This window comes from Pongo pygmaeus, chromosome 12 (genome assembly GCF_028885625.2).
Source record: "Pongo pygmaeus isolate AG05252 chromosome 12, NHGRI_mPonPyg2-v2.0_pri, whole genome shotgun sequence".
NCBI lineage: Eukaryota > Metazoa > Chordata > Mammalia > Primates > Hominidae > Pongo > Pongo pygmaeus.
The window spans coordinates 78,199,347-78,225,474 of NC_072385.2; the positions used below are offsets into that span (position 1 = coordinate 78,199,347).

Below are 26,128 nucleotides of genomic sequence, written 5' to 3' on the forward strand. Positions count from 1 at the left end.
GGTTAAGTTATTTAATCCATATGAGCCTAAGTTTTATCATGTCTAAAACTGGCATAATACCTCTATTGCAAATTATAATATTAGATGAGATCTTGTTGGAAAATCCCTCACAAGTTCTATAAATGTTAATTCCTTTTTTCTTTTTCTGCAAAGAGTGAGTCAGTAACAGCACAGTAAGGATGACATTTAAGGGCCTAATTATAATTCCAGGCTGAGTAGGAACTCTAAAGTAGCCAGGAATAATCTCTTGGACTGAGTAAAAGCGGGGAGGAGTTGAGTGATTAAAGGTTCAAGAGTAGATATGGTGACATAGGAAAATGATAGTAAAGGAGGCATGCTACAATAGAAGAATTGCTTCATTTGCTGGAGAAAACTGTATGTATTGAATAAAGAGTGGACATGAAATTAGTAGGGAGAAAAAGAAATGAGAAGTAACATTCTGAGGTTCATCAACAGACATACTGGAATCGGAAAGCGATAGTTACTGGCAAGAAGTTAAGACAGACCTTGATACAGGTGCTGAAATGTATCGTGAGGATAAAGAAATTAATTCTGGTAGATGTTGAAAAAATAAAAAGTAATGATTCAGGGAAGGCAGATAAGACTTGGCAATGAGAAATAAAGCAAGGATGCTTATTTCATGATCCCAAGATGGTAGCCCTACCCATTCTTTCTAGAATAGTAGTACAGCTGAAATTGCTATATAAGACAGTTTATTTGCCTGAGAAATTTGAAAGAAAAACCTGAGAAAGAGTTCAGAGTAAGAGAATTTACAGATAACAAAAGGAAAATTAGGGGAATGGAAGAATAGTTACATATAGCCCTTAAAGTTTAGATTTAGGAAAATGAAAGGGAGGTTTGTGTCCCATGGAGGGGAAAGAAAGAGAGAGGAGAGAGAGGAGGGAGAGAGAGAGAGAGAGAGGGAGAGGGAGAGGGAGGAAGGAAGGAAAGAAGGAAGGAAGGAAAGGAAGGAAGGAAAGAAGAAAGGAAGGAATTTTTGAGATGGGAAGCAGAAGGAAGGAAGGAATCTATCTTTGAGATAGTAAGCAGATTGGAACTACTATTAGAGCATAAGATGTGGAGTTAGACTGGCCTGGAGTCATGGCATATTAGCTAGTTGTGTGATTATGGAGAAATCAATCACTGTGCCTCAGTTACTTACTGCAGAGTAAAGAGATTGAGCTAAACCTTTGAGGTATTGTTAGGACCCTCCAAGAACCCTGTTCATAATTCAAGAACAGTGCTGTCCAATTCTGCAGTGATGGCAAGATTGTATTTCTGGGCTGTCCAAGATTGTATTTCTGGGCTGTCCCAGTGCATACAGTAATGGCTGTGTGCGCTTGAAATGTGGCTAGTGTGACTAAGGAACTGAATTTTATTTTATTTTATTTTTTTGAGATGAAGTCTTACTCTGTCACCCAGGCTGGAGTGCAATGGAGCAATCTTGGCTCATTGTAACCTCCTGCCTCAGCCTCCCAGTAGCTGAGATTACAGGTGCACACCACCATGCCCAGCTAATTGTTTTGTATTTTTAGTACATGTGGGATTTCACCATGTTGGTCAGGCTGGTCTTGAACTCCTGACCTCAAATGATCTGCCCTCCTCGGCCTCCCTAAGTGCTGGGATTACAGGTGTGAGCCACTGTGCCTGGCCCGGAACTGAATTTTTAACTTAAAAAATTTTTAATTAAATAGCCACCTATGCTACTGGCTATTATATTGGACAACATAGTTCTGGCCAAATCATTTTCGGGTTTATTTCTTTTCTATTTCAACAGGTCTTTTATGCCTTTCCAACATTGGCTGTCTAATCTAATCATTTTCATCATAATTGATTTCTTTTGTTAAAAGAACTAGGAAGGGAAAAATAGTAAAGACATGGAATGAACCCAAATGCCCTCAATGATAGATTGGATAAAGAAACTGTGTTACATATAAACCATGGGATACTATGCAGCCATGAAAAGGAATGAGATCATGTCCTCTGCAGGGACATGGATGAAGCTGGAAGCCATTATCCTCAGCAAACTAATGCAGGAACAGAAAAGCAAACACCACAGGTTCTCACTTATAAGTGGAAGCTGAACAATGAGAACACATCGACACATGGAGGGGAACAAGACTCACTGGAGCCTGTCAGGGGAGGCCAGGTCGGGAAAACATTAGGGAAAAGAGCTAATGCATGCTGGGCTTAATACCTAGGTGATGGGTTTTTAGGTGCAGCAGACTACCATGGCACACATTTACCTATGTAACAAACATGCATACCCTGCACGTGTACCCCAGAACTTTAAAAATAAATAAATAAATAAAGAGAAAAAAACTAGGAAGGGAAAAACATTATTATCTTGTTTAGTGTCATTTGCTAAGTAGCTCATGCATGAACTGTTGAATGAAACTTTTAAGAATGACAACTAAATATGATAGTTAAGATGTTTTTGACCAGTGAATTGTTTTTGATATTGCAGTACAATTCTTAGACCTAGTGGATCGTGTTGATGTGTTTAGTTTGCTAATATGTAGAATACTGAAAGTGATTCTGTGTGTATTTTTAGACTATCATAGAACTCTCTGAAGAGCGGGATGGTCTTCATTTTCTACCCCATGCCTCTTCATCTGCACAGTCACCCTGTGGTTCTCCAGGAATGAAGCGAACAGAAAGTCGACAACATCTGTCGGTGGAACTGGCAGATGCTAAAGCCAAGATAAGAAGGCTTAGGCAGGAATTGTAAGTCGCTGATTTTTGAGGTTCATTGAATTTATATGGTCCCAAAGGTGACCTAAACAATATTTTTAAGCTTATGGAAATATTGCTAGCTTGTGTCAGTGTTTTCACAAGTATGTGTCAAAATGAGAAAAATAAGGAGGTTGGCATAAGGTTTTCCTATTGTTAAATCTTAACAGTTTAAAGGATGCCTTTTATTCTGGATTTATGGACTTTCTAGCCTTCTGGTATGTATTTTTTAAATAAAATAATGTATTTTTTAAAATAAAATAATGTCCTCATTTGGCAAATTGGGGCTCTTAATTTTTTGTCTTTACGTTCCTTGAAATCCAAATTACTAGGAACTACTGATGGAGATCAATAAGTCTAACTCTTTTAAAATTAATGTTTTGCACCTGTTCTCCCCCCCAAAATTTAATGTTTTAAAAGACTGAGTTCTTCACATTATACTATTACCAAAAAATAGTTTTGTGTATGTATCTTGCATTGAAATGCCTGAGTTACGTACTTAGTAAAGGTAAATACAGTCATGTGCCACATAACGACATTTCAGTTAACAGTGGACCACATATATGATGGTGGTCCTGTAAGATTACAATGATGCTGAAAAATCCCTATCATCTAGTAACGCCTTGATGTTCCTGACCCTGTGTAGGCCTAGGCTAGTGCATGTCTTGGTTTTTAACAAAAAAGTTTAAAAGTAAAAAAAGAAAAGAAAAATGCTTATAGAGTAAGGATATAGGCCAGGCGCGGTGGTTCACACCAGTAATCCCAGCACTTTGGGTGGCTGAGGCAGGCAGATTGCCTGAGGTCAGGAGTTCACGACCAGTCTGGCCAACATGGTGAAACCCCGTCTCTACTAGAAAATACAAAAAAATTATCCGGGCATGGTGGGGTGCACCTGTAATCCCAGCTACTTGGGAGGCTGAGGCAGGGGAATTGCTTGAATCAGGGAGGTGGAGGTTGCAGTGAGCCGAGATGGTGACACTGCACTCCAGCCTGGGTGACAGAGGGAGACTCTGTCTCAAAAAAGAAAAAAAAAAAGCATAAGGATATAAAGAAAGAAAATATTTTTGTACAGTTGTACAATGTGTTTATGTTTTAAACTAAACGTTACTAAACATTATTATAAAAGAGTTAAGTTTAAAAATTTTAAAGTTTATTATATTAAAAACATGGCTGCTGCGGTGGCTCATGCCTGTAATCCCATCACTTTGGGAGGCCGAGGCGGGTGGATCACTTGAGGTCAGGAGTTCCAAGACCAGCCTGGCCAACATGGTGAAACCCTGTGTCTATTAAAAATACAAAAATTAGCCAGGCGTGGTGGTAGGCACCTGTAGTCCCAGTTACCTGGGAGGCTGAGGCAGGAGAATCGCTTGAACCCAGGAGGTGGAAGTTGCAGTGAGTCAAGATCACACCACTGCACTCCAGCCTAGCCGACAGAGCGAGACTCTGTCTCAAAAAAAAAAAAAAGTACCATTTTTTATCTTTTATACTTTATTTGTACTGTACCTTTTCTATGTTTAGATATGTTTAAAAACACAAATACTTAACCATTGTGTTACAGTTGCCTACAGTATTCAGTACTGTCACATGCTGTATAAGTTTGAGAAGCAATAAGCTATACCATATTGCCTAGGTATATAGTAGGCTGTTACCGTCTAGATTTGTGTAAGTTCTATATGCTCTGTGATGTTTGTCCAGTGATGAAATCACCTAACTCGTTAGAGTGTATTCCCATACTTAAACGATGCATGACTGCATTCAGATTTGGTTAGTGCTGATGAAATTGTATTTTCTTAATTTTAAGACCATTACAGAATAGTAAGTGTAAATGTTACATAGGCATTCCTTGGTGAACCACAAGTAAAGATGTGATCAGTCTCTGCTGGAGATTTGTTTTTATTTTGTACTTTTAAAAGAACAAAGGATTTTTGTTGTGGGGGCTTTTTTTTTTTTTTTTTGGTTTGGTTTCTTGGAATTTGAGCTTCAGAATATAGATTTTAAATTTAAAACCACAATGTAGCAATTAAATTTATTTACTGATTATTTAAAGTAGTTAAAGAACGTGATTGAATATGCAAGGTAGAAAAAATATTACAGTCCATAGGAAAATTTGAAAATAAAAAATAACAGCTTTCATTTGTGGATGTCTGCATTATTATGTATCTATTGAAATGAACACGCCCAGGATATTCTATAAACAGCTGCACCAGGAAAATTAGGGAAGAGATTGCTGTTATTAGTTTGACTGGCAGTTAATGGATAGTCTAAATAGTGAACACTAGTTTGCTCCATATAATTTAGCACAATCTTCTCCAGTCTTTAGATAAAGCATGCAATTAGAACCGTAATGATGGCTGTGAATTCGTTTAAGGTTTTGCACTATGTTCAAATTTAATTTTTAAATAAAATTTACTTGGACATAGAATATATTAAAATTCCAAACAACTTGAGGAGATTGATGAAATTTGGTTTTCTAATACTGATTAGAAAATGTAAATGGATATTTTTAATGGGTAAATAAATGTGCCAGTATTGTAACTAGTATTCCCAGTAACTAGCTTTTCAACAAATACCATCTAATATCTTCGTTGCCCTTTGAAAATGTGTTTCTTTATGGATTTCTTCTATTATTAAAAAGAAGTAAATCTCCTATTAGTTCTTTTTATTGGGACAGATCTCTACTAAAGTGAATGAAGTGCAGAAATCATGGTAGACAAAAACAGCAGGTTGCCTTATACCGAATGGAAACTATACAATAAGTAATTACAATCAGAAAGTGCAAATTAACAGCATACTCATTTATGGGGCAGTACATTATGATATAATTGCTTTTGATTTATAAACATATGGAGTAAAAGTATAATTTGTGATATGAGTGAAAAAAGTAATTTTTAAATTTAAAATAGTAATTTCACTTTTATGCAGTAGTTAATACTACCAAAGACTCCCTTTAACCCTGCCTCCATAAATTCCATGTTTTGAAAGAATTTTTCTAATATAAACTATTCATTATTTTTCAAAAAAATAAAAGACTTATTGAGATATAATTCGCAGGTCAGAAAATTCATCCTTTTAAAGTGAACAAGTCAGTGTTTTTTTCATAGAGTTTATTCAGAGTTGTGCAGTCATCACACACCAATTTCTTGTTTTTTTGTTTTTTTTGTTTTTTTTTTTGAGATGGAGTCCCACTCTGTTGCCCAGGCTGGAGTGCAATGGCGTGATCTCGGCTCACTGCAGCCTCCGCCTCCCGGGTTCAAGCAATTCTGCCTCAGCCTCCTGAGTAGCTGGGATTACAGGTGTGCACCACCACGCCTGGCTAATTTTTGTATTTTTAGTGGAGACGGGGTTTCACTTTGTTAGTTAGGCTGGTCTTGAGCTCCTGACCTTCTGATCCACTGCCTCAGCCTCCCAAAGTGCTGGGATTACAGGAGTGAGCCACTGTGCCCGGCCCACACACCAATTTCACGACATTTTCATCACCGCCAAAAGAAACCCCATGTTTAGTAACAGTCACTGTCTGTCCCCCTTTGCCCTCAGCTCCTGGCAATCACTAATCTACTTTCTGTTTCCATGACTTTGCCTATTCTGGACATTTTATTGTATAAATGGAATCATACAATACATGCCTTTTGTGACTGGCTTCATTTATTTAGCATAATGTTTTCCAGGTTCATCCATGTTGTAGCATGTATCAATACTTTATTCTTTTTAGAGTTGAGTAATATTCCACTGAATGGATATACCGCATTTTGATTAGCCATTTTTTGGTTGATGGGCATTTGAATTCTTTCCAGTTTTTGGCTATTATGAATAATGCTGCTGTGAACATTCAGGTGCATATTTTTCTGTAGACATCTGTTTTGAATTCTGCGTGTTAACAGATACAAGGAATGGCCAACATTCAACATTGTGAATGTAATTAATGCTGCTGAATTATATGTTTAAAAATGGTTAAAATGAGGCGGGGCGTGGTGGCTTATGCCTATAATTCCAGTACTTTGGGAGGCTGAGGCAAGAGGATTGCTTGAGCTCAGGAGTTTGAGACCAGCCTGGGCAACACAGGGAGACCCGTCTCTACCAATAATTTTTAAAAATTGGGGGTGTGGTGGCACGTGCCTGTGGTCCCAGCTACATGGGAGCTTGAGGCAGGAGGATCACCTGAACCAGGAGGTCAAGGCTGCAGTGAGCTGGGACTGCACCACCACACTCCAGCCTGGGTAACAGAGTGAGACTGTCTCAAACGGAGGAAAAAAAAAACCTGAAAAAATTCTAAATACTTCTGGGTCCCAAGCAGCTCAGATAAGGGATACTTAACGTGTTTCAAATGCCTTTTAACTTGTAATGCACTTTTAGAAATCTGTCCTAAAAGCCAGGCACAGCAGTGTGCACTTGTAGTCCCAGTTACTTAGGAGGCTGAGGTGGAATTCTTGGGCCTAAGAGTTCAAAGCAAGGCTGGGCAACTTAGTGACACCCTATCTCTTAAAAAAGAAAAGAAAAAGAAAACTGTCCTGAAATACACAGGATTTTATGTATAGTAATGAGCTTATTTACTAAAAGATTATATAGTACAATGAAAAATGGAATCCACTTAGTAAAGTATGGTTTCTCTAGCAAAGGGAATATTTTTCTGCCATTAAAAATTATGGTTTTGGGCTGAGCACCATGGCTCATACCTGTAATCCCAGTGCTTTGGGAGGCTGAGGCAGGAAGATTGCTTTAGGCCAGGAGCTCAAGACCACCCTGGACAACAGAGTGAGACCCCATCTCTACAAAAAATTAGCCGGAAGTGGTGGCGCATGTCTATAGTCCCAGCTATTCCAGACGCTGAGGCAGGAGGATCACGTGAGTCCAGGAGTTCAGGGTTGCAGTGAGCTGTGATCATGCCACTGCACTCCAGCTTGGGCGTCAGAGTGAAACCCTGTCTCTTAAAATATATACATACGTATATTTTTAATAATATATTTTAAATAATATACACATTATATTTTATAATATACATTAATATATAATGGTTTTGAGAAATGTAAGGGCACGAGGAGATGAGAACAATAAGTTGTTTTATACAGTGAACATTTGCTTTATTATTAAAGAACAGAAGGTAGAAAAGTAGAGATAGTGAGTGGAGGCTTATTTTAAGGAGCTTGACTGTGAAGGAGAGAGAGAAAATGGAGATTAGAAGTAAAGCAATTCTAAGAGAAAAACTAATAGAAGAAATTTGAGGATGTTTATAGGCTACAGGGCAGAAACCAATAGAGAAGTAAAGATTTTAGTATCTTATGGCAATTGGAAGTATGTAATTTCCTTTCAGCCATTGTAAATGTTGAATATAGTTGGAGACCCTTATAAGTCTTAGACACAGGTAGAACTGCCTTGCATAAAAATTCTTAGCTTAGGCTGGGCACGGTGGCTCACGCCTGTAATCCCAGCACTTTGGGAGGCCAAGGCAGGTGGCATCTGAGGTCAGGAATTTGAGACCAGCCTGAGTAACATGGTGAAACCCCGTCTCTACTAAAAATAAAAAAATTAGCCCGCATAGTGGTGGACGCCTGTAATCCCAGCTACTGAGGCAGGAGAATTGCTTGAACCTGGGAGGCAGAGGTTGCAGTGAGTCAAGTTTGCGCCATTGCACTCCAGCCTGGGTGACAGAGCGAGACTCCGTCTCAAAAAAAATTCTTAGTTTAACTGTGACTGCAGAGAGTGAGGAAGAGAGAAGGAAGAGTGGAAATGGAAGGGCAGGAAAGATGAAAAGAGAGAAAGAGAAAAACTGTATTACATACTATGAGAACATTAGCCATTTGAGACTAGCCTTTGGAAAACATTAGAGAAGAGGTTTTATTAATGGCATCTAATTATATAAATTCCTAATATCTATCTTTTTTTTTCTCTTCTAGATTAGGGTTATGGCTAATACTACGTTCAGCTAGTTATTTAGTAATGATGATACATTTATATTAACGCAGATGATGATCACAGTTTTCAAAAATAGTATACTTAATGAATATATTTTTGCATTTAAGGGAGGAAAAGACTGAACAGTTGTTGGATTGTAAACAAGAACTTGAGCAAATGGAAATAGAACTCAAAAGGCTGCAACAAGAGGTTTGTACCTGGAATATCTATTATTTAGGACCACCAAGTAATTGGAAATTGATTTTCTTCCTTGTAATTTATAACCTTTACTTCAATGCTTTATGTAAATAAAAGAGGTTCCTGAGGCTTCAAGAGATTGGATGACTTTTTCAGAGTCTCTGTCTTCAAAACTGTCAGAGCCAAACTTTCTTCCATATTAATGCTGTTCAAACTCTGCTAAGATTCAAAAGAGCTACTTAGGACTGGGGTAGTTCCACATTTTTCTTTTTGATGTGTTTGGCTTCTGTGGCCTTGGAAGCTAGAACACCTCTACTGTAAACTATGCTCTTTATGTGTATCTCTCTGTGTCTCTGCTCCCTTATAGTGCTTTATGCTAACTTATATGTGTGATAGAATGCTTTTTGATTTTTTTCACTTTTCCTATTAAATAAGATTAAAACTTTTTAAAAAGTATCTTTTACAGCAGCTTCTTCTTTTTTCACCTTAAACCAAGAGTAATTAATAGTTCACATTTACAATCACTCTAATGTTTCATTTTTATTTGGGGTTAGTGTATGAGCTCTTTAATCCATAAGTGCTAAGGATTAGGATAAGGCTGGATGGTTGTTTCTTCCCTTAACTTCCCCATACCTGACATTTTAGATGCAGGGAATACTGTAATTGTGGGATCATAAACTGGGACCTTCATAGATAAATGAGACTGGGCTTCATAGCCTTTATTTCTAGACATGCTGGGGCTGCTTTTCTACTTGTTGGCAGCAGGGTTTTTTTTAATGTATGTTTGTTCTCTCTAAAGCAGTAGTTTTCTCTAAAGGTTCTCTCTAAAGCAGTCTTTTTGGTCTCAAGCCTCCTCACCACTGTTAAAAATTAATGAGGATTGGTTTAATGTGGATTATATCTATTGGTATTTACCATATTAGAAACTAAAACTATGAAGTTTTAAAAACTTAAGTCTGGCCGGGTGCGTTGGCTTACGCCGGTAATCCCAGCACTTTGGGAGGCTGAGGCAGGTGGATCAAGAGGTCAGGAGTTCGAGACCAGCCTGGCCAACATAGTGAAACCCTGTCTCTACTGAAAATACAAAAAATTAGCCAGACGTGGTTGTGGGCACCTGTAATCCCAGCTACTCAGTAGGCTGAGGCAGGAAAATCGCTTGAACCCAGGAGGTGGAGGTTGCAGCGAGCCAAGATCACGCCATTGCACTCCAGCCTGGGCAACAGTGGGAGACTCTGTCTCAAAAAAAAAAAAAAAAATTAAGTCACTTGGGTTGGGTGCAGTGGCTCATGCCTGTAATCCTAGCACTTTGGGAGGCCAAGGCAGGTGGGTTGCTTGAGCCCAGGAGTTAAAGACCTGCCTGGGCAACGTGACAAAACCTCATCACTACAAAAAATGAAAAAATTAGCTGCACGTGATGGGGCATGTGCCTGTAGTCCCAGCTACTTGGGAGACTGAGGTGGGAAGATCACTTGAGCCTGGGAGGTCGAGGCTGCAGTGAGCTGTGAATGTGCCAGTGATCAGCCTGGGTGACAGAGTGAGACCCTGTCTCAAAGGAAAAAAAAAAAAGTCATTAAAAAAATAACCCATTCCATGTTAGACTCCATCTCTAAAATAAATAAATAGGTTGGGCGTGGTGGCTTATACCTGTAATCCCAGCACATTGAAAGGGCAAGACAGGCAGATCACTTGAGGCCAGGAATTCAAGACCAGCCTGGGCAACATGGCAAAACCCTGTCTCTATTGAAAATACAAAAATTAATTGGGTGTGGTGGCGCACACCTGTAATCCCAGCTACTTGGGAGGCGGAGGCACAAGAATCGCTTGAACCTGGGAGGTGGAGGTTGCAGTGAGTTGAGATTGTGCCACTGCTGCACTCCAGCCTGCGTGACAGAGTGAGACTCTGTCTCAAAAAAAAAAAAAAAAGGTAGATGAATAGATACATAGGCATTTTAATGAAATAACCGTTTTTTCCCAAAACAAAGAATAATTAAAAGAATGGTACTATTTTACATTTTTGCAGATCTCTTTAATACCTTGCTTAATAGATGACTACTACTATATTCTCATAGCTGTTTCTGCATTTAGTTTGTTAAGATGTCACACACCATGTAGCCTCTGGAAAACTTTACTGTGCCCTCATGAGAGAATAAACGTGAAAAAGACAAATAATGTCTTAGGTTATTATGAAAATAGTTTTGACCTCCTGAACTCCCTGAAAAGGTTTCAGGGTCCACAGAAGACCCTGGATTACACTTGAAGAACTACTATCCTAAAGGATTACAATAAGGCTTTTAAAAGGTTGGATTTTAATATTTGTCTCACATGACATTAACATATGCACTAATGATTTTACTTGGAAGCATTAAAAAAAGAGTCAGCAAGATTTTGGTATGTCACAACATATCTATAGAAACTTTACTTCTATATAGTAGTTAATGATTTATTTTAGTAATATTGTTTGCCTTTTCTGTATTTTTACCATCTTTTATTTTAAAATTAACTTTTTCACCATAAATTGCAAATGGTTGTGTTACATAGATGTTAACTTATTTTAAAATATCCTGAATATTTTTTACATTCCTGACAGATAGCATATTTAAAAAATATGAGCATAAATGTATATATATGTTTAAAATACTTCGATTTTTTTAAAAAGGTTTTAAAAAAATTTTAGTAACGTATCCAAGATAATGAAAAAAAAAGTGTTTATATCTCCCCATTTAAAAAACAAATTTAGATATAATTTACATACCATAAAATTCACCTTTTTGAAGTATGTACTTTTTTGATTTTTAAAGTAAATTTATCAGCCGAGTGCAGTGGCTCACGCCTGTAATCCCAGCACTTTGGGAGGCTGAGGCGGGTGGATCACTTGAGGTCAGGAGTTTGAGACCGGCCTGGCCAACATGACAAAACTCCGTCTCTACTAAAAATACAAAAATTAGCCGGGCATGGTGGTGGGAGCTTGTAATCCCAGCTACTTGGGAGGCTGAGGCAGGAGAAGCGCTTGAACCTGGCAGGCAGAGGTTGCAGTGAGCTGAGATTGCACCGTTGCACTCCAGCCTGGGCAACAAGAGTGAAACTCCGTCTCAAATAAATAAATAAATAAATAAATTTATTAAATTGTGCAACAAAGAATAACAAGTTGATAACAGAAAATAATTAAAATATAATTTTTAATTTTTATTTAGAACATGAATTTGCTTTCGGATGCTCGCTCTGCCAGAATGTACCGAGATGAATTAGATGCACTTCGAGAGAAAGCAATGAGAGTTGATAAGCTTGAAAGTGAAGTCAGCAGATATAAAGAGAGACTACATGATATTGAATTTTATAAGGCAAGAGTTGAGGTATGTTGCATAATTAACCATTCATGATTTTTTTTTCTGTGTTAGAATTTTAACACATTTAAAATGCAGTTGATAAACATGAGAAACTCTTGAAATGGTGAACAAACAGTAAATACATTTGGGTATGTTTATTTTATGATAGATTAGCATATTGCTTTTAGTTAGACTTTTACAAAAGGGATCTGTGGATATTACTAATTTTATTGAACTCTTTGGGGCTCTTCTTTTATTCCTTTTCTTAGCATCATATATAGAGCAGACCTTTGAAGTCCTTCCCTTGTAGTCAAAATATTTACTTCTATTAATTTCAGACTCTTTCCCAAAAGTGAAAGCAAAACATATTTCAGATTGCTTCTTAACTGAGATCACTAAATTAAGACTGATGAAGCCTATATATATGCAAACAAATGAAAAAATATTCTAACTTGATAGTTACAGTTCAACGTTACATGAAGTTGAGTTTGACAAGAATTTGACAGGTCAGGCTGGGCATGGTGGCTCACGTCTGTAATCCCAGCACTTTGGGAGGCCAAGGTGGGTAGATCACCTGAGGTCAGGGGTTCGAGACCAGCCTGGCCAATGTGGCAAAACTGCATCTCTACTTTATACAAAAATTAGCTGGGCATGGTGGCGCATGCCTGTAAGCCCAGCTATTCAGGAGGCTGAGGCAGGAGAATCGCTTGAACCCAGGAGGTGGAGGTTGCAGTGAGTCGAGATTGCGCCACTACACTCCAGCCTGGGTGACAGAGTGAGACTCTGTCTCAAACAAAACAAAAAAAAATAATTTGACAGGTCTTATATCTTCTTTCTCAGTTAATTTCTTCATTATCTGTAAACAGGAGATTTTGGTCAGTTTCAGTATTAGGATAAGGAGGGAGTATACAAAATCAAGAAACGAAAACATAAGAGAAAGTAGTTAGAACATTTTAGCTTAAAGGTTACCAGTAGGTAGACCCAATAGGACTGTAGAGATAAAGTACATATTAATTATTTGCCAGTTATTTAAAGACGTGTGTATGCATGACACTGTTAAGGGATTCTCATGAATACCACTGTCTTAGTATACTTTTTCTAGACTTTAGTTTAGAAACCATAGGTATATGACTTAGCAAGATAGAATTGTGAACACTTGTCTTCAAAACATATGCAGGGACCTTTAAGGATTTCCTCAAGGTGTATTTATATAAAATATTTATTAATAGAGCCTTGGTTTATGATTTATGTGAGTTCTGGTTTAAGTCTTGGTATTTTACTGCAAAAACCTCAAGCCCTTCACTTCCAAGTTATAGCTCCAAGTACAGAGAAATATTTAAATCTATTTTAGTCAATACATTAAGCCTTGATTCCATGGAGAGTTGTATCTTAAATATCTGGAAGACTACTTGTACTTAGTTAATTCCTTATCCTTGTGAGTTAAATATACCCTGACAATTTAATGTGAAGTTATAGTAGTATTACATATCTTAAGAATTCAGTGTTTTGTTTGCATTCTGGGGTAAAAAGGAAACCAAGAAAACATTAATTGTATTTCTGTTACTCAGTAGGTTTACTCATGCATAGAACTGTTGATAAAGATGGCTTAATGTTTTATGATCTTTATGTTCCATAACTTTAAAAAATTAACAGATATTAACACATTTGTGATAAATGTTTATAGGAATTAAAAGAAGACAATCAAGTTTTATTAGAAACAAAAACCATGTTGGAAGACCAACTAGAAGGAACTCGTGCTCGTTCTGATAAATTACATGAATTAGAAAAAGAGAACTTACAACTAAAAGCTAAACTTCATGATATGGAAATGGTAAGTTTTAAGAGGTAGATCAGTTACATGGCCTTTAAGGAAAACTTCTAAGATTCAGCTGATTTCCCTGTATTGGCAAGGATGGCTAGTGTGCTTGAGGCTTTAACAGAAAAGAGAGAGCTAAATAAATTAGATGCCTCCAACTTTATATAAATATAAAAGTAGTAGAAATTTCTGCTTTTGTTACAGAAGCATGTTACTTACTAATGTTGTCTTCAACCGTTTAATACCACAATAAATAAGCTATTGTGTAAACATATCTTTAAAAATACAGAAATCTGATTGCTAAAATTTAGCATTGGTTCATAATTCTTTTGTTATATCATTAAAACAGTATGTTGACTATGAAGAATTTTCATTGTGTCCCCAAAGATCAGCTTAAAAGGATGTCAGACACTTAATCAGTATAATAACCAGTAATAATTATAATTGCCTTCAAAACTGAAAAATTTAAGGAACTCATAATTATTACTGAGTTTCTGATAAATAAAAGTTGTGAGAAATAAAGTATTTGCTCAAAACTGTACTGTTTCTTAGCTTTTTTTCTCTCCCTAATCCTTGCCAATAAAAAAGGAACGAGATATGGATAGAAAAAAGATTGAAGAATTAATGGAAGAAAATATGACTTTGGAAATGGCACAGAAACAAAGTATGGATGAATCATTACATCTTGGCTGGGAGCTGGAACAGATATCCAGAACTAGTGAACTTTCCGAAGGTATTCCCAATTTTTTTAATTTAAATAGATAATTGAATCATGAAGTTGTATTTATGTTTACTTGCAGTTCTTTATTTTCCGCAGTGGGAGATATCTCAGAAGACTACCTGTGTCCATAGATATGATTTCACACAGTAATATATTCTTTGCATTTTCTTGGGTCTGGTCCCTAGCTTTACATGTCTTATAACTGAATTTTATGAATGCAATAACAGATTTGATTGGTTTCTTATCCACTATTTCATGTTAATATCCTAAGAGGCTGCAATACCAGTTTATTAATGTATTTTAAGAAATATAGCCATCTGGTAAATAGAACAGAAAAGTCGTATTAGTGGTCAGCATGTTCTTTGACTATAGGTAAACCCAAATAGGAAGTTAAAGCATAATGGGCAAATTTTCAGATGAAAATGTAGTTAGAATTAGTTAATTTAAGGATCTTCATGACCACTTGTAATATGTATAGTCTCCATTATAAGATTATACCTGCCAACCAGCCCAGCCTGGTTATACTATGGACCTAATGTAAGATCCCCCAGGTAAATTTTTAACTTTTGGCTCTTTTTTCCTGGGCTTCACATTGACTTGTCCTCTTTCTTAAAGCTGGGCATGATTATGTACAATTGTTTGGATTATAGCTTTGGATATGCTAATATGGATTTTTGAAATTACAAAAAAATTCACCAGTTAGGTCACACTTATTCAAATTAGACTAGTTTCAAAACTCCTCAGTTTTGCCCAGTATTAGATTGTTCTACTTGCATTTCTTCAGCAAATATTTACTAAGCACCTAACGTGTAAAATACTATACCAGACACCGAGGACATAATGTTGAGGTAGACATAAACTCTTGAGATTTTATAATCCAGTGCTTACAGAATAATTACCTCTATAGATGATTCATCCTATTGATTACCAATTAGGTTCTTCCTGTTTTACACTTGAAAAGCTAATTCCAAATTCTGGGGCCCCATGTACTGACTATAGAGTAAGTTATGATATTCAATCATTGAACTTGTGTTACTTAAAATATTTGTGAAACTTTAAAAATTGTATTCCTTGTGAATTGAGTTACAAAGAAAGCAATTCAGACTTAAATGTTTTCTACTAAAGGTAGTTAGAATTACTGTGTTAGTTAAGAATTTCCTTACTTGTTAAGTGGGGACAAAATAGTGAGTATCATCTAGACTTCTGAGGATTAAATTGTTGATATTTGTGAGGCCCTTAAATAGTGCCTGGTAAATAGTAAGTGTTCAAGTATTAAATATCATTATTATTATGTCACTGTTGTTTTGTAATTGATCTTAGCTGGTGTTGTAGAATTGAATATTTGCTTTACTGTGGTATAGTTTTTATTTTTTAAATTATACAAGGGACTTTCCAGAAAATTTACAGAATTTGGGAAAAAAAGGAAGAAATAAAAGGCACTAATAATTTTTTAAGTCACTTTTCATTTCAGAAAATTTGCTTCAGAACCTTTCTATCTCATTTTCTAACCCATGTATCTTAGGAAAGTTAAAAGTATCTTAGAAGTTTTTTAACTGCCAGTGTGTTTAATAATCATCTAGTATAAAAGTTTGCAGTACTTGTGCTTTCAAGTTTCTATGGAATAGGTGGGAATGCAAACTGGTTCAGCCATTTTGGAAAACAGTGTGGAGGTTCCTCAAAAAATTAGAAATAGAACTCTCATAGCATTCAGCAGTTTTGCTCCTGGGTATATATCTAAAGGATATTAAATCAGTATATCAAAGAGATATCTGCATTTCCATGCTTGTTGCAGCATTATTAACAAATGTCAAGATGTGGAATCAACCTGTGTCTGTCAATGAAATGATGGTAAAGAAAACGTGGTTTGTATACATAATGGAATATTAGTCAGTCATAAAAAGAATGAAATTCTGGCCAGGTGCAGTGGCTCACACCTGTAATCCCAGCACTTTGGGAGGCCGAGGTGGGTGGATCACGAGGTCAAGAGTTCAAGACCAGCCTGACCAATATGGTGAAACCCCATCTCTACTAAAAATACAATAATTAGCCAGCCATGGTGGCGCACACCTGTGATCCCAGCTACTTGGGAGGCTGAGGCAGGAGAACCTCTTGAACCTGCAAGGCAGAAGTTGCAGTGAGCTGAGATCACCCTATTGCACTCCAGCCTAGGTGACATAGTGAAACTCTGTCCCAGAAAAAAAAAAAGGGGGGTAGGGGGTGCCAGGCATGGTGGCTTATGCCTGTAATCCCAGCACTTTGGGAGGCCGAGGCAGGCAGATCACGAGGTCAAGAGATCAAGACCATCCTGGCCAACATGATGAAACCCCGTCTCTACTGAAAATACAAAAAAAATTAGCTGAACGTGGTGGCACGTGCCTGTAGTCCCAGCTACTTGGGAGGCTGAAGCAGGAAAATCGCTTGAACCCGAGAGGTAGAGGTTGCAGTGAGCCACTATCATGCCACTGCACTCCAGCCTGGGTGACAGAGCAAGACTCTGTCTCAAAAAAAAAAAAAAAAGAAATTCTGTCATTTGCAACAATATGGATGAACTTCAAGGGCATTATGTTAAGTGAAATAAGCTAGGCACAGAAAGATAATAGTGCATGATCTCATTTATATGTGGTATCAAAAAAATTCAAACTCATAGAAACAGAGAGTAAAATGGTTGTTACCAGAGGCTGAGGGGTTGAAGGTATTGGGAAGATGCTGGTCAAAGGACATAAAATTTCACTTAGATGAGAATAAGTTCAAGAGATCTATTGTGTATCATGGTGACTATTTAAAAACACCTAATCCAGGTAGATTAACAATAATGCTACTCTTAAGGAATAATATGTATTTAAACTGTTTCTATACTGTGTTTTAGTAGATATCATACAACAGAATTAGATTTATAAAGGGATAATGAATGGAACTGGATTAAAGATTTTAAAATAATTTCAGCATGCTCAAAATATTCATTTTGAACTTTTAGCCAAAATAAGTAGTATTGTATTTTCAAAATTCATTTAATCCTTCATTAGTTGCTACTTAGAATAATGTATCCTGTAAGTTTATAGTTAAATTTAAATAATCTTTTAATTAAAAAAAAGACTTGGGCAACTAATGGAATTTTAAAAGTCAGTAACCATTCAGTATACCAGCTTTCAGTAAAAGATTAACAACATGATGACTAGAAAAGCTGGAAATAAAAATTGAGGTTTTCTTTACTTAAATATGGAGGTTATTTGCTTATCTAATTTTGAAGAGATTTTTTGCATGGTGGGGGATATGTTGGATGTGCGTGTATTTCTTTGGTTTTTATGAAGAAGAATTTGAAACATACACAAAAGCAGACCTTTCCTTTCTTGAAATAGTAGGTCTCATATTTCATTTGTAAATCCTAATGTTCTTGTATCAGCAAAATATTTAATGGGTCTGCTTGAACTCCAATTTCTTCAATCTAAATTTTATGCTTTTTTTAACTAGAATGCTGTGGATGCATTAAAAGTTAAACGTATCTCTTGGCTGGGTGCAGCGGCTCATGCCGGTAATCCCAGCACTTTGGGAGGCCAAGGCAGGAGGATTGCTTGAGCTCAGGAGTTCGAGACCAGCCTAAGTAACAGAGACCCAGTCTTTACTAAAAAATAAAAAAACTAGCTGGCTGTACCTGTAGTCCCGGCTGCTTGGGAGACTGAGGTGGGAGGATCCCTTCAGACCAGGAGTTTGAGGCTGCAGTGAGCTAGGAACACATCACTGCACTCCAACCTGGATGACAGAGAGACACCCCGTCTCTTTAAAAAAAGAAAAAAAGAAAAGGAAAAAAAAGATTTACCTCTCTTATCTTGTTTATCTTACATAACCCCATTGAATTTTTAATAAAGTTAAAGATCAGATGATGCAATGCATATACACTCAACTTTTTAAATAGTAAAGAGTAAACATAGTAAAAACAGTACAGAGTAAATACAATGGTGTATTTTTCAATATTATAGCACCGCAGAAATCCCTGGGCCATGAGGTGAATGAGTTGACATCAAGTAGATTATTGAAGCTAGAGATGGAAAATCAAAGTTTGACAAAAACCGTAGAAGAACTTCGGACTACTGTGGATTCTGTAGAAGGCAATGCTTCCAAAATCCTGAAAATTGAAAAAGAAAATCAAAGACTCAGTAAAAAGGTAAATTAAAATGTAGTGTTTATTTTAATGTTAAAAAATACTTGTAAAAGTGTAAATAAATAGCACATTTACTTTCCACTTTTTAAGTGCACCCTCAATGTTATTTTAATTTTTATGAAAATTTTCAAATATACACAAATATGGTGTGAATGAATCCTATACTCATTATTCAGCTTCAACAATTAAGAACTTACTAGCTGATCTTGGCCAGGTGCGGGGGCTCACGCCTGTAATCCCAGCACTTTGGGAGGCCAAGGCAGGTGGATCACCTGAGGTCGGGAGTTTGAGACCAGCCTAGCCAACATGGCGAAACCCTGTCTCCACTAAAAGTACAAAAATTAGCCGGGTGTGGTTGTGGGCGTTGGTGATCCCAGCTACTTGGGAAGATAAGGCAGGAGAATCTCTCTCGAACCCTGGAGGTGGAGGTTGAAGTGAGCCGAGATCATGCCACTGCACTCCAGTCTGGGCCATAGAGCAAGACTCAAAGTCTCAAAAAATAAAAATAAAAATAAAATAAGCAGGGCTAGAGGAGTTATATTTACCAGTTTCCAAATAATGAATTGGTTCCCTCATATCTTCTTGAGACAACTAGTGAGTGAGTATCTTTAGTGTCATTATGAACCCATGAATTTAAAAATATTTGTATTGTTTCAATCCACTGCATTTGTTTTTCTTACTGTCTCAACTCGGGCTAGTGGAAGCCTCTTTAAAAGCTGCTTTGGTCCTGAATCATTATGACATGGCCTTAGCAATCCTTGAGAGTTTTCTTGCTTTCTGCCATGACAAAATATTCTAGGCTCATCTTGAACATTTTCTGTCCCAGACCTGGAGACAGCCATTTCTCTAAAATTAGCCCTTATTCCTTTTAGTGGGAAATGATATTTAGAGACCACAGTTTAGGCATTATGAAACCTGAATCTTAATCAGACTCTGGTTGAACAGAAATATTCAGTTGTGCAAGAACAAGTGTTTTATTTTTGCATATCTTTCTGCACACATAATTCTACATAAATAGAATCCCATCATAAAAACATGCATGATTAAGAATTGTTTCTAAGAAGTTCCTAAGTGATGCTCATCCTGCTGTCCTGAAATCATGCTTTGAGAACCACTGCCTTAGATTATTCAGAGGCTCCTTGGTATTCTTGTAAGATTTTTACTGTTTTAAAATATTTTTACATTGTCTTCAGTCTATTAACTAAATAATCTTAATAAGCGTTTGACAATATAGTGTTAAAGTAGGATGACCATTTAGAATTTAGAACAGTTTTATTTTGGTTGTCATTAAAATTGGGCCTGTAGAGTACAGTTTCTTTTTGAAATTAGCTTTGAAGTTTAATATGTAAATTCTTAGTGATTCAAGCAATTTTTGATTAATTGTAAAAATGATTTTTTTATAAACTGAATGTTTCACTTTAATCCCATTGATACAAAACAACAAATGAGTTTCAATAACTGTTATTCTTATATTTCCATCCATGTAATGTGAGAACCTGACTAATTATTCACAGCTGAAAGCTTCCTGAACTGTAAATTAATGTTGAATTGAGTTATTGGATAAGTTTTTTGACCCGATGCTTTTCATATTATTATTATTATTATCATCATTATTATTGGTAGTAGTATTTCAAGCTAGGGTCTCACTATATCACCCAGGCTGGAGTGCAGTGGTGCGATCTCAACTCACTGCAACCTCTGCTTCTCAGGCTTAAGCAGTCCTCCCACCTCAGCCTCTCAAGTAGCTAGGACTACAGGCACAGGCCACCATGCCTGGCTAAGTTTTTTTGTTTTTTGTTTTGTTTTTGGTAGAGACAACGTTTCACCATGTTGCCCAGGCTGGAAATATTATTGGAAGATTGTTTCCGTGTGTAATTATTTCCATTAATGTTAAAATAGAAAAATTAAAATTGCTTTAGAGTGTTTCATTATTGACATAAGAATTTAACATTTAACTTGCAGTAGAATATTTTATAAAGTCTTCTTAATTTTTTAAATTGCCTGGTTTGAATATGTTATATGATAATGGGAAAATCGATAGTCTTAGCATATTTTTAATTTTAATTTGCTATTTTGTACATATTAACTACCAGTATTTTTCATCTCTAAAATGTGTAATTGAAAAGAAATTTGAACCTAAAATATAAATATTAGCCCTTTTTACAGTAGTATTTTTCTCCTTCTTTTTTTATCTTAAAGCAAGTCCTTTCTTCTTTCCTCATTAAACTTATACTGTACTATTTATCATCTTTTCCTTCATGCTTTTTATATCTTCTCCTTCCTTCTTGCTCACTGAAATTCTCTGAGTATAAGTAAAATTTTACTTTACAAATCCACTCAAGCCAAGAGAATCTTTAAATAAAGTTTGTATAGTTCTCATATAGCATGTTATCATTTATTCAGCTGGATTTATCTTTGTGTTTAGAAAGTGAAATTTGCCCCAAAAGATGCATAGGATAAGAAATCATGTCTGCATATTTTATACAGCTACAGAAATTAGCATGGAATGCTACTTGAATTTCTATACTAATTTCTTAAATTTTAGCATTTGGATATTAACACTATTTTATCCTTTATTCAGTGATTATCTTTTGTTTTGACATGTTTTCACTGTTGCAGAATATTTAACATATTGTTTTGTGATTTAATTTTCTCTAGGTTGAAATTCTTGAAAATGAGATTGTTCAAGAAAAGCAAAGTCTTCAGAATTGTCAGAATTTAAGCAAGGATCTAATGAAGGAGAAAGCTCAGCTTGAAAAAACAATAGAAACACTGAGAGAAAATTCAGAGAGACAGGTTCATACATTTTTTACTAAGTAAACAATGTATTTTAAAATTTATTAGCAAAAGTTATTTAAAATATATGCAAACAAAATGTTCATATAAACATTAAAGTGAAATATTTTAGAATCTTTTTATTTTAAAGTAATTATAATTTTACCTCATTTTCTAACGTATGTATCTTAGGAAAGTTGAAGAGAAAGCTTAGAGTTTTTTAAACTACCATTGTGCTTAATAATCATCTAGTATAAGCATTTGCAGTACTTGTGCTTTCAAGCGTCTGTGGAATAGGGCTGCAGATTCTAGAGTCCCTGAGTGGAGTTGGCCAGGAAATGCAGCTGTCCTCTGACCTACCAAAGAGGGAGAAATGTGGTGGCAACCACACTGTCTTGGATATTACCAAATTTGTTTTCAAGTGTTTAATGTTCATTCTCATTTTATGTTTGAGGAAACTGAGAACTGGATAGATTAATTGACTTATTTTTGAAATATTTATTTATTTGAGACAGAGTCCAGCTCTGTCACTCATGCTGGAGTGCAGTGGCACAGTCATAGCTCACTGCAGCCTCAAACACCTAGGCTCAAGCAATCCTTTCACCTTAGCTGGGACTACAGGCATGCACCACCATGCCCAGATAATTTTTTAATTTTTTTTTTAATTTTTAGGTAGAGACAAAGTATCGCTATGCTCCCCAGGCTGGTCTCAAACCCCTGAGCTCAAGTGATATTCCTGCCTCAGCCTCCTGAAGTGCTAGGATTATAGGTGTCAGCCACCATGCTTGAGCATTAATTCTTTTAGTAGTTAAATTATTTGTTTATATCATCCAGGTACAGTCCTCAGACCAGCCATAAAAATGAAGGTTTCTTTAGAGATACAGAACCAAAATTCCAGACTAAGCTTCAATCTTCACTTTTCCAAGCTTGTTGAGATTATTTAACACACTAAATTTTGAGAATCATTGTATTAGATCACACTATAAATTGGATGAATTAGTTCCCAAATGTACCCAGTGATTTTTGTGATTTTAATGCTTCCTACTTAGAATTCTTTTTGGGAATGAATACACACACATACAAACCCATATATACACATGTAATATAGCACATATTTACTGAGGACCCACTGTAGGCACTGCAAAAGTTACTTAGTAAAAGTAAAACCTTATGTTCTCAAGGAGGCATGTGTGTGTGTTACCTTTATTCCTATTTGAATTTGAAGCATGTAACTATAAATAATCTGAAGACCATTATGATTAATAGAAAATACATTTCTCAACCATTCCTTTAAACTGTGAACTTCCTAAAGACATGAACTTTAATGACCTGACAGTACGTGTACACAGTGGTCTTCAGTAAATACTTGTCAGAATTAAAAGTAAGACACATTCTAGTACCCTTTTTTTGTTCCCCTTTTCTTGGTAGTTTTTGGAAGAGATAAACCATAGTTAGCTTTTCCTCAATTACAGCTTTTAATTATTTTCTTTTTCAAATTAGATTAAGATATTGGAACAGGAAAATGAACATCTGAATCAAACAGTGTCTTCCTTAAGGCAGCGGTCCCAGATAAGTGCAGAAGCAAGAGTGAAAGACATTGAAAAAGAAAACAAAATTCTCCATGAATCTATCAAAGAAACAAGTAGCAAGCTAAGCAAGATTGAATTTGAAAAAAGACAAATTAAAAAAGAATTGGAACATTATAAAGAAAAAGGAGAACGAGCCGAAGAACTTGAAAATGAATTGCATCATCTTGAAAAAGAAAATGAATTGTTACAGAAAAAAATAACTAACTTAAAAATTACTTGTGAAAAAATTGAGGCCTTAGAACAAGAAAATTCAGAGCTAGAAAGAGAAAATAGAAAATTAAAAAAAACATTGGATAGCTTTAAAAATCTGACCTTTCAGTTAGAATCCCTAGAAAAAGAGAATTCCCAGCTTGATGAGGAAAACTTAGAACTGCGAAGGAATGTAGAATCTTTAAAGTGTGCAAGCATGAAAATGGCTCAGCTACAGCTAGAAAACAAAGAACTGGAAAGTGAAAAAGAGCAACTTAAGAAAGGTTTGGAGCTCCTGAAAGCATCTTTCAAGAAAACAGAACGCTTAGAAGTTAGCTACCAGGGTTTAGATATAGAAAATCAAAGACTGCAAAAAACTTTAGAGAACAGCAATAAAAAAATCCAGCAATTAGAGAGTGAACTACAAGACTTAGAGATGGAAAATCAAACATTGCAAAAAAACCTAGAAGAACTAAAAATATCTAGCAAAAGACTCGAACAGCTGGAAAAAGAAAATAAATCACTAGAGCAAGAGACTTCTCAACTGGAAAAGGATAAGAAACAATTGGAAAAGGAAAATAAGAGACTCCGACAACAAGCAGAAATTAAAGATACCACATTAGAAGAAAATAATGTGAAGATTGGAAATTTGGAAAAAGAAAACAAAACCCTATCCAAAGAAATTGGTATATATAAAGAATCTTGTATCCGTCTAAAAGAACTAGAAAAAGAAAATAAGGAGCTTGTGAAAAGAGCAACTATTGATATAAAAACGTTGGTTACACTACGTGAGGTAAATATGTTTACCTAAATTAAGGCAAATTTTTTTATATTTTTAACTCAAGGTTTCTCTAAGTTTTATTGGAATCTATCAGTAATTTGCATCATCTATTTTATGGTTCAGTAGAATTTTGGAATTAGAACTAGAAATAGCTTCCAAGTTTCCTACTTTGTTAAACTAAGAAATACCCATAAATTGTATTTTTAGAAGAATTTGTAGTAATAAAGTTTCCTAGTGGTATCTGACTTATTACATTATAATTTTAAACCTTTATTTCAATATAATAATGTTTGATCAAGACACTAAATTCTAAGTATAATAAAGAAGCATGATAGCTACTATTTATTGAGTGCTGTGTGCCAAGTACTGGGCTAAAAACTTCATGTAAGTTGTATATACATAAATAATATACACACACACACAAATATATATACACACATATATACATGCACATAATCTTTACAACTAATCCTTTATAAGTATTATATCCATTTTTTAGATGAGAAAACTGAGGTTCAGAAACATTAAATAAATTAGGATCACACAGCTAATAAATAGCAGAGTTGGATTACTCGATTCAAATCCAGATTTTTCAGACTCCAAAGCCCCATGAATTTTGACCTCAAAGCCAGAGAATGCAAATCAGATTCAACCTTTCAACACTGAGCAACTAGTATTTGCTTGAATCTATGTATCAAGAAGAATTCTGAAACTTACAGGAGTAAATTGGCAGTATGTCCTGTGAAACATGGTTGGTGCAAGTCAGAAGGTGTATGTTTGGCTCTTTTTTCCCATCTCTAAGCATTATAATATGTGATAACACTTTAAGTTCAATTTAAAAGTATATTAGCATTCTGGCAGAAGGTCACATTGGGCAGTCTGCATTTCTGCTAAAAAGGCATTGAAAGGGACCTTTTATTTTTTTCTTCTGTAGACTTATAAACATGAACAACAAGTTCCTTGTGCCTAAACTTCTAAGAACATCCTCTAGTTCTTCAGATCAGTATCATAGGGCCTCTTTCACTGGGAGAAGGGATCTTGTGGGAGAGAAGTATTATAGTCAACATATATTTATAAGAAGAAATGTGCACTAAAGTTCAGGCTCATTATTAAAAAGTAAATGGATATGTTTTTCCCCACAGTTTTCAAACCTAAATGTGTATTCACAAGTAAAGAGTTACTACTCCCTTTTAAGGTTTTGTTTAAAGTATTAGCAAAAAAAAAAAAAAGGAAAAAGTTATTTCAACTACGTTATAACTTTAACTACATTTTAATAATGAAGGAATGGTTTAATGACATTTCCTGGTTCAAATTACATGTTTTCCTAGATGGTGGTAATTAGAATCTTAGCTGACTTTCTTAGATGTTTATACCCTTGACACTTAGGTGAGTTTTACATTTCTTTTAAAATAAGGATTTGGTGAGTGAAAAGTTGAAGACCCAACAGATGAACAATGATCTCGAAAAATTAACTCATGAGCTTGAGAAGATAGGGTTAAATAAGGAGCGACTCTTACATGATGAGCAAAGTACTGATGACAGGTGAGTACTAAGTCTACTTGGCAAACAGTTGAAATTTTTTTTTTTTTTTTTTTTGCTCATTCATTCTTTCTGTACTAGCTATAGAAAACATTTATATATTTCACCCTATTTCTGGTTCCTTTCTTCCCTTAAAGAAAGTTCTGTAGCCGGGTGCGGTGGCTCACGCCTGTAATCCCAGCACTTTGGGAGGCTGAAGCGGGCGGATCACCTGAGGTCAGGAGTTCGAGATCAGCCCGACCAACATGGGGAAACCCCGTCTTTACTAAAAATACAAAAAAAATTACCCGGGCATGGTGGTGCATGCCTGTAATTCCAGCTACTCAGGAGGCTGAGGCAGGAGAATTGCTTGAACTCGGGAGGCGGAGGTTGCGGTGAGCTGAGATTGTGCCGTTGCACTCCAGCCTGGGCAACAAGAGCGA

At 35.9% G+C, this 26,128-nt stretch overlaps 1 protein-coding gene and 1 long non-coding RNA gene across 19 annotated transcripts in view; one reads left to right on the forward strand and one right to left on the reverse strand.

The window, feature by feature from the left end:
- Positions 1-26,128, forward strand: part of CCDC88A (coiled-coil domain containing 88A) — a 131,819-nt gene that overhangs the window by 61,512 nt on the left and 44,179 nt on the right. For all 18 annotated transcript variants that reach the window (XM_054473900.2, XM_054473901.2, XM_054473902.2 and 15 more), the window contains exons 8-16: positions 2,555-2,727; positions 8,748-8,829; positions 12,009-12,167; positions 13,825-13,971; positions 14,545-14,689; positions 18,652-18,836; positions 21,492-21,629; positions 23,109-24,179; positions 25,582-25,709. In XM_054473900.2, coding sequence (XP_054329875.1) covers positions 2,555-2,727; positions 8,748-8,829; positions 12,009-12,167; positions 13,825-13,971; positions 14,545-14,689; positions 18,652-18,836; positions 21,492-21,629; positions 23,109-24,179; positions 25,582-25,709 — 2,228 coding nt within the window. The remainder of the gene's footprint in view (positions 1-2,554; positions 2,728-8,747; positions 8,830-12,008; positions 12,168-13,824; positions 13,972-14,544; positions 14,690-18,651; positions 18,837-21,491; positions 21,630-23,108; positions 24,180-25,581; positions 25,710-26,128) is intronic.
- LOC134737856 (uncharacterized) overlaps positions 14,735-26,128 on the reverse strand; it is a 34,744-nt gene continuing 23,350 nt past the window's right edge. The window contains exon 2 of the long non-coding RNA XR_010123242.1: positions 14,735-18,797. This is a non-coding gene — a long non-coding RNA (uncharacterized LOC134737856). The remainder of the gene's footprint in view (positions 18,798-26,128) is intronic.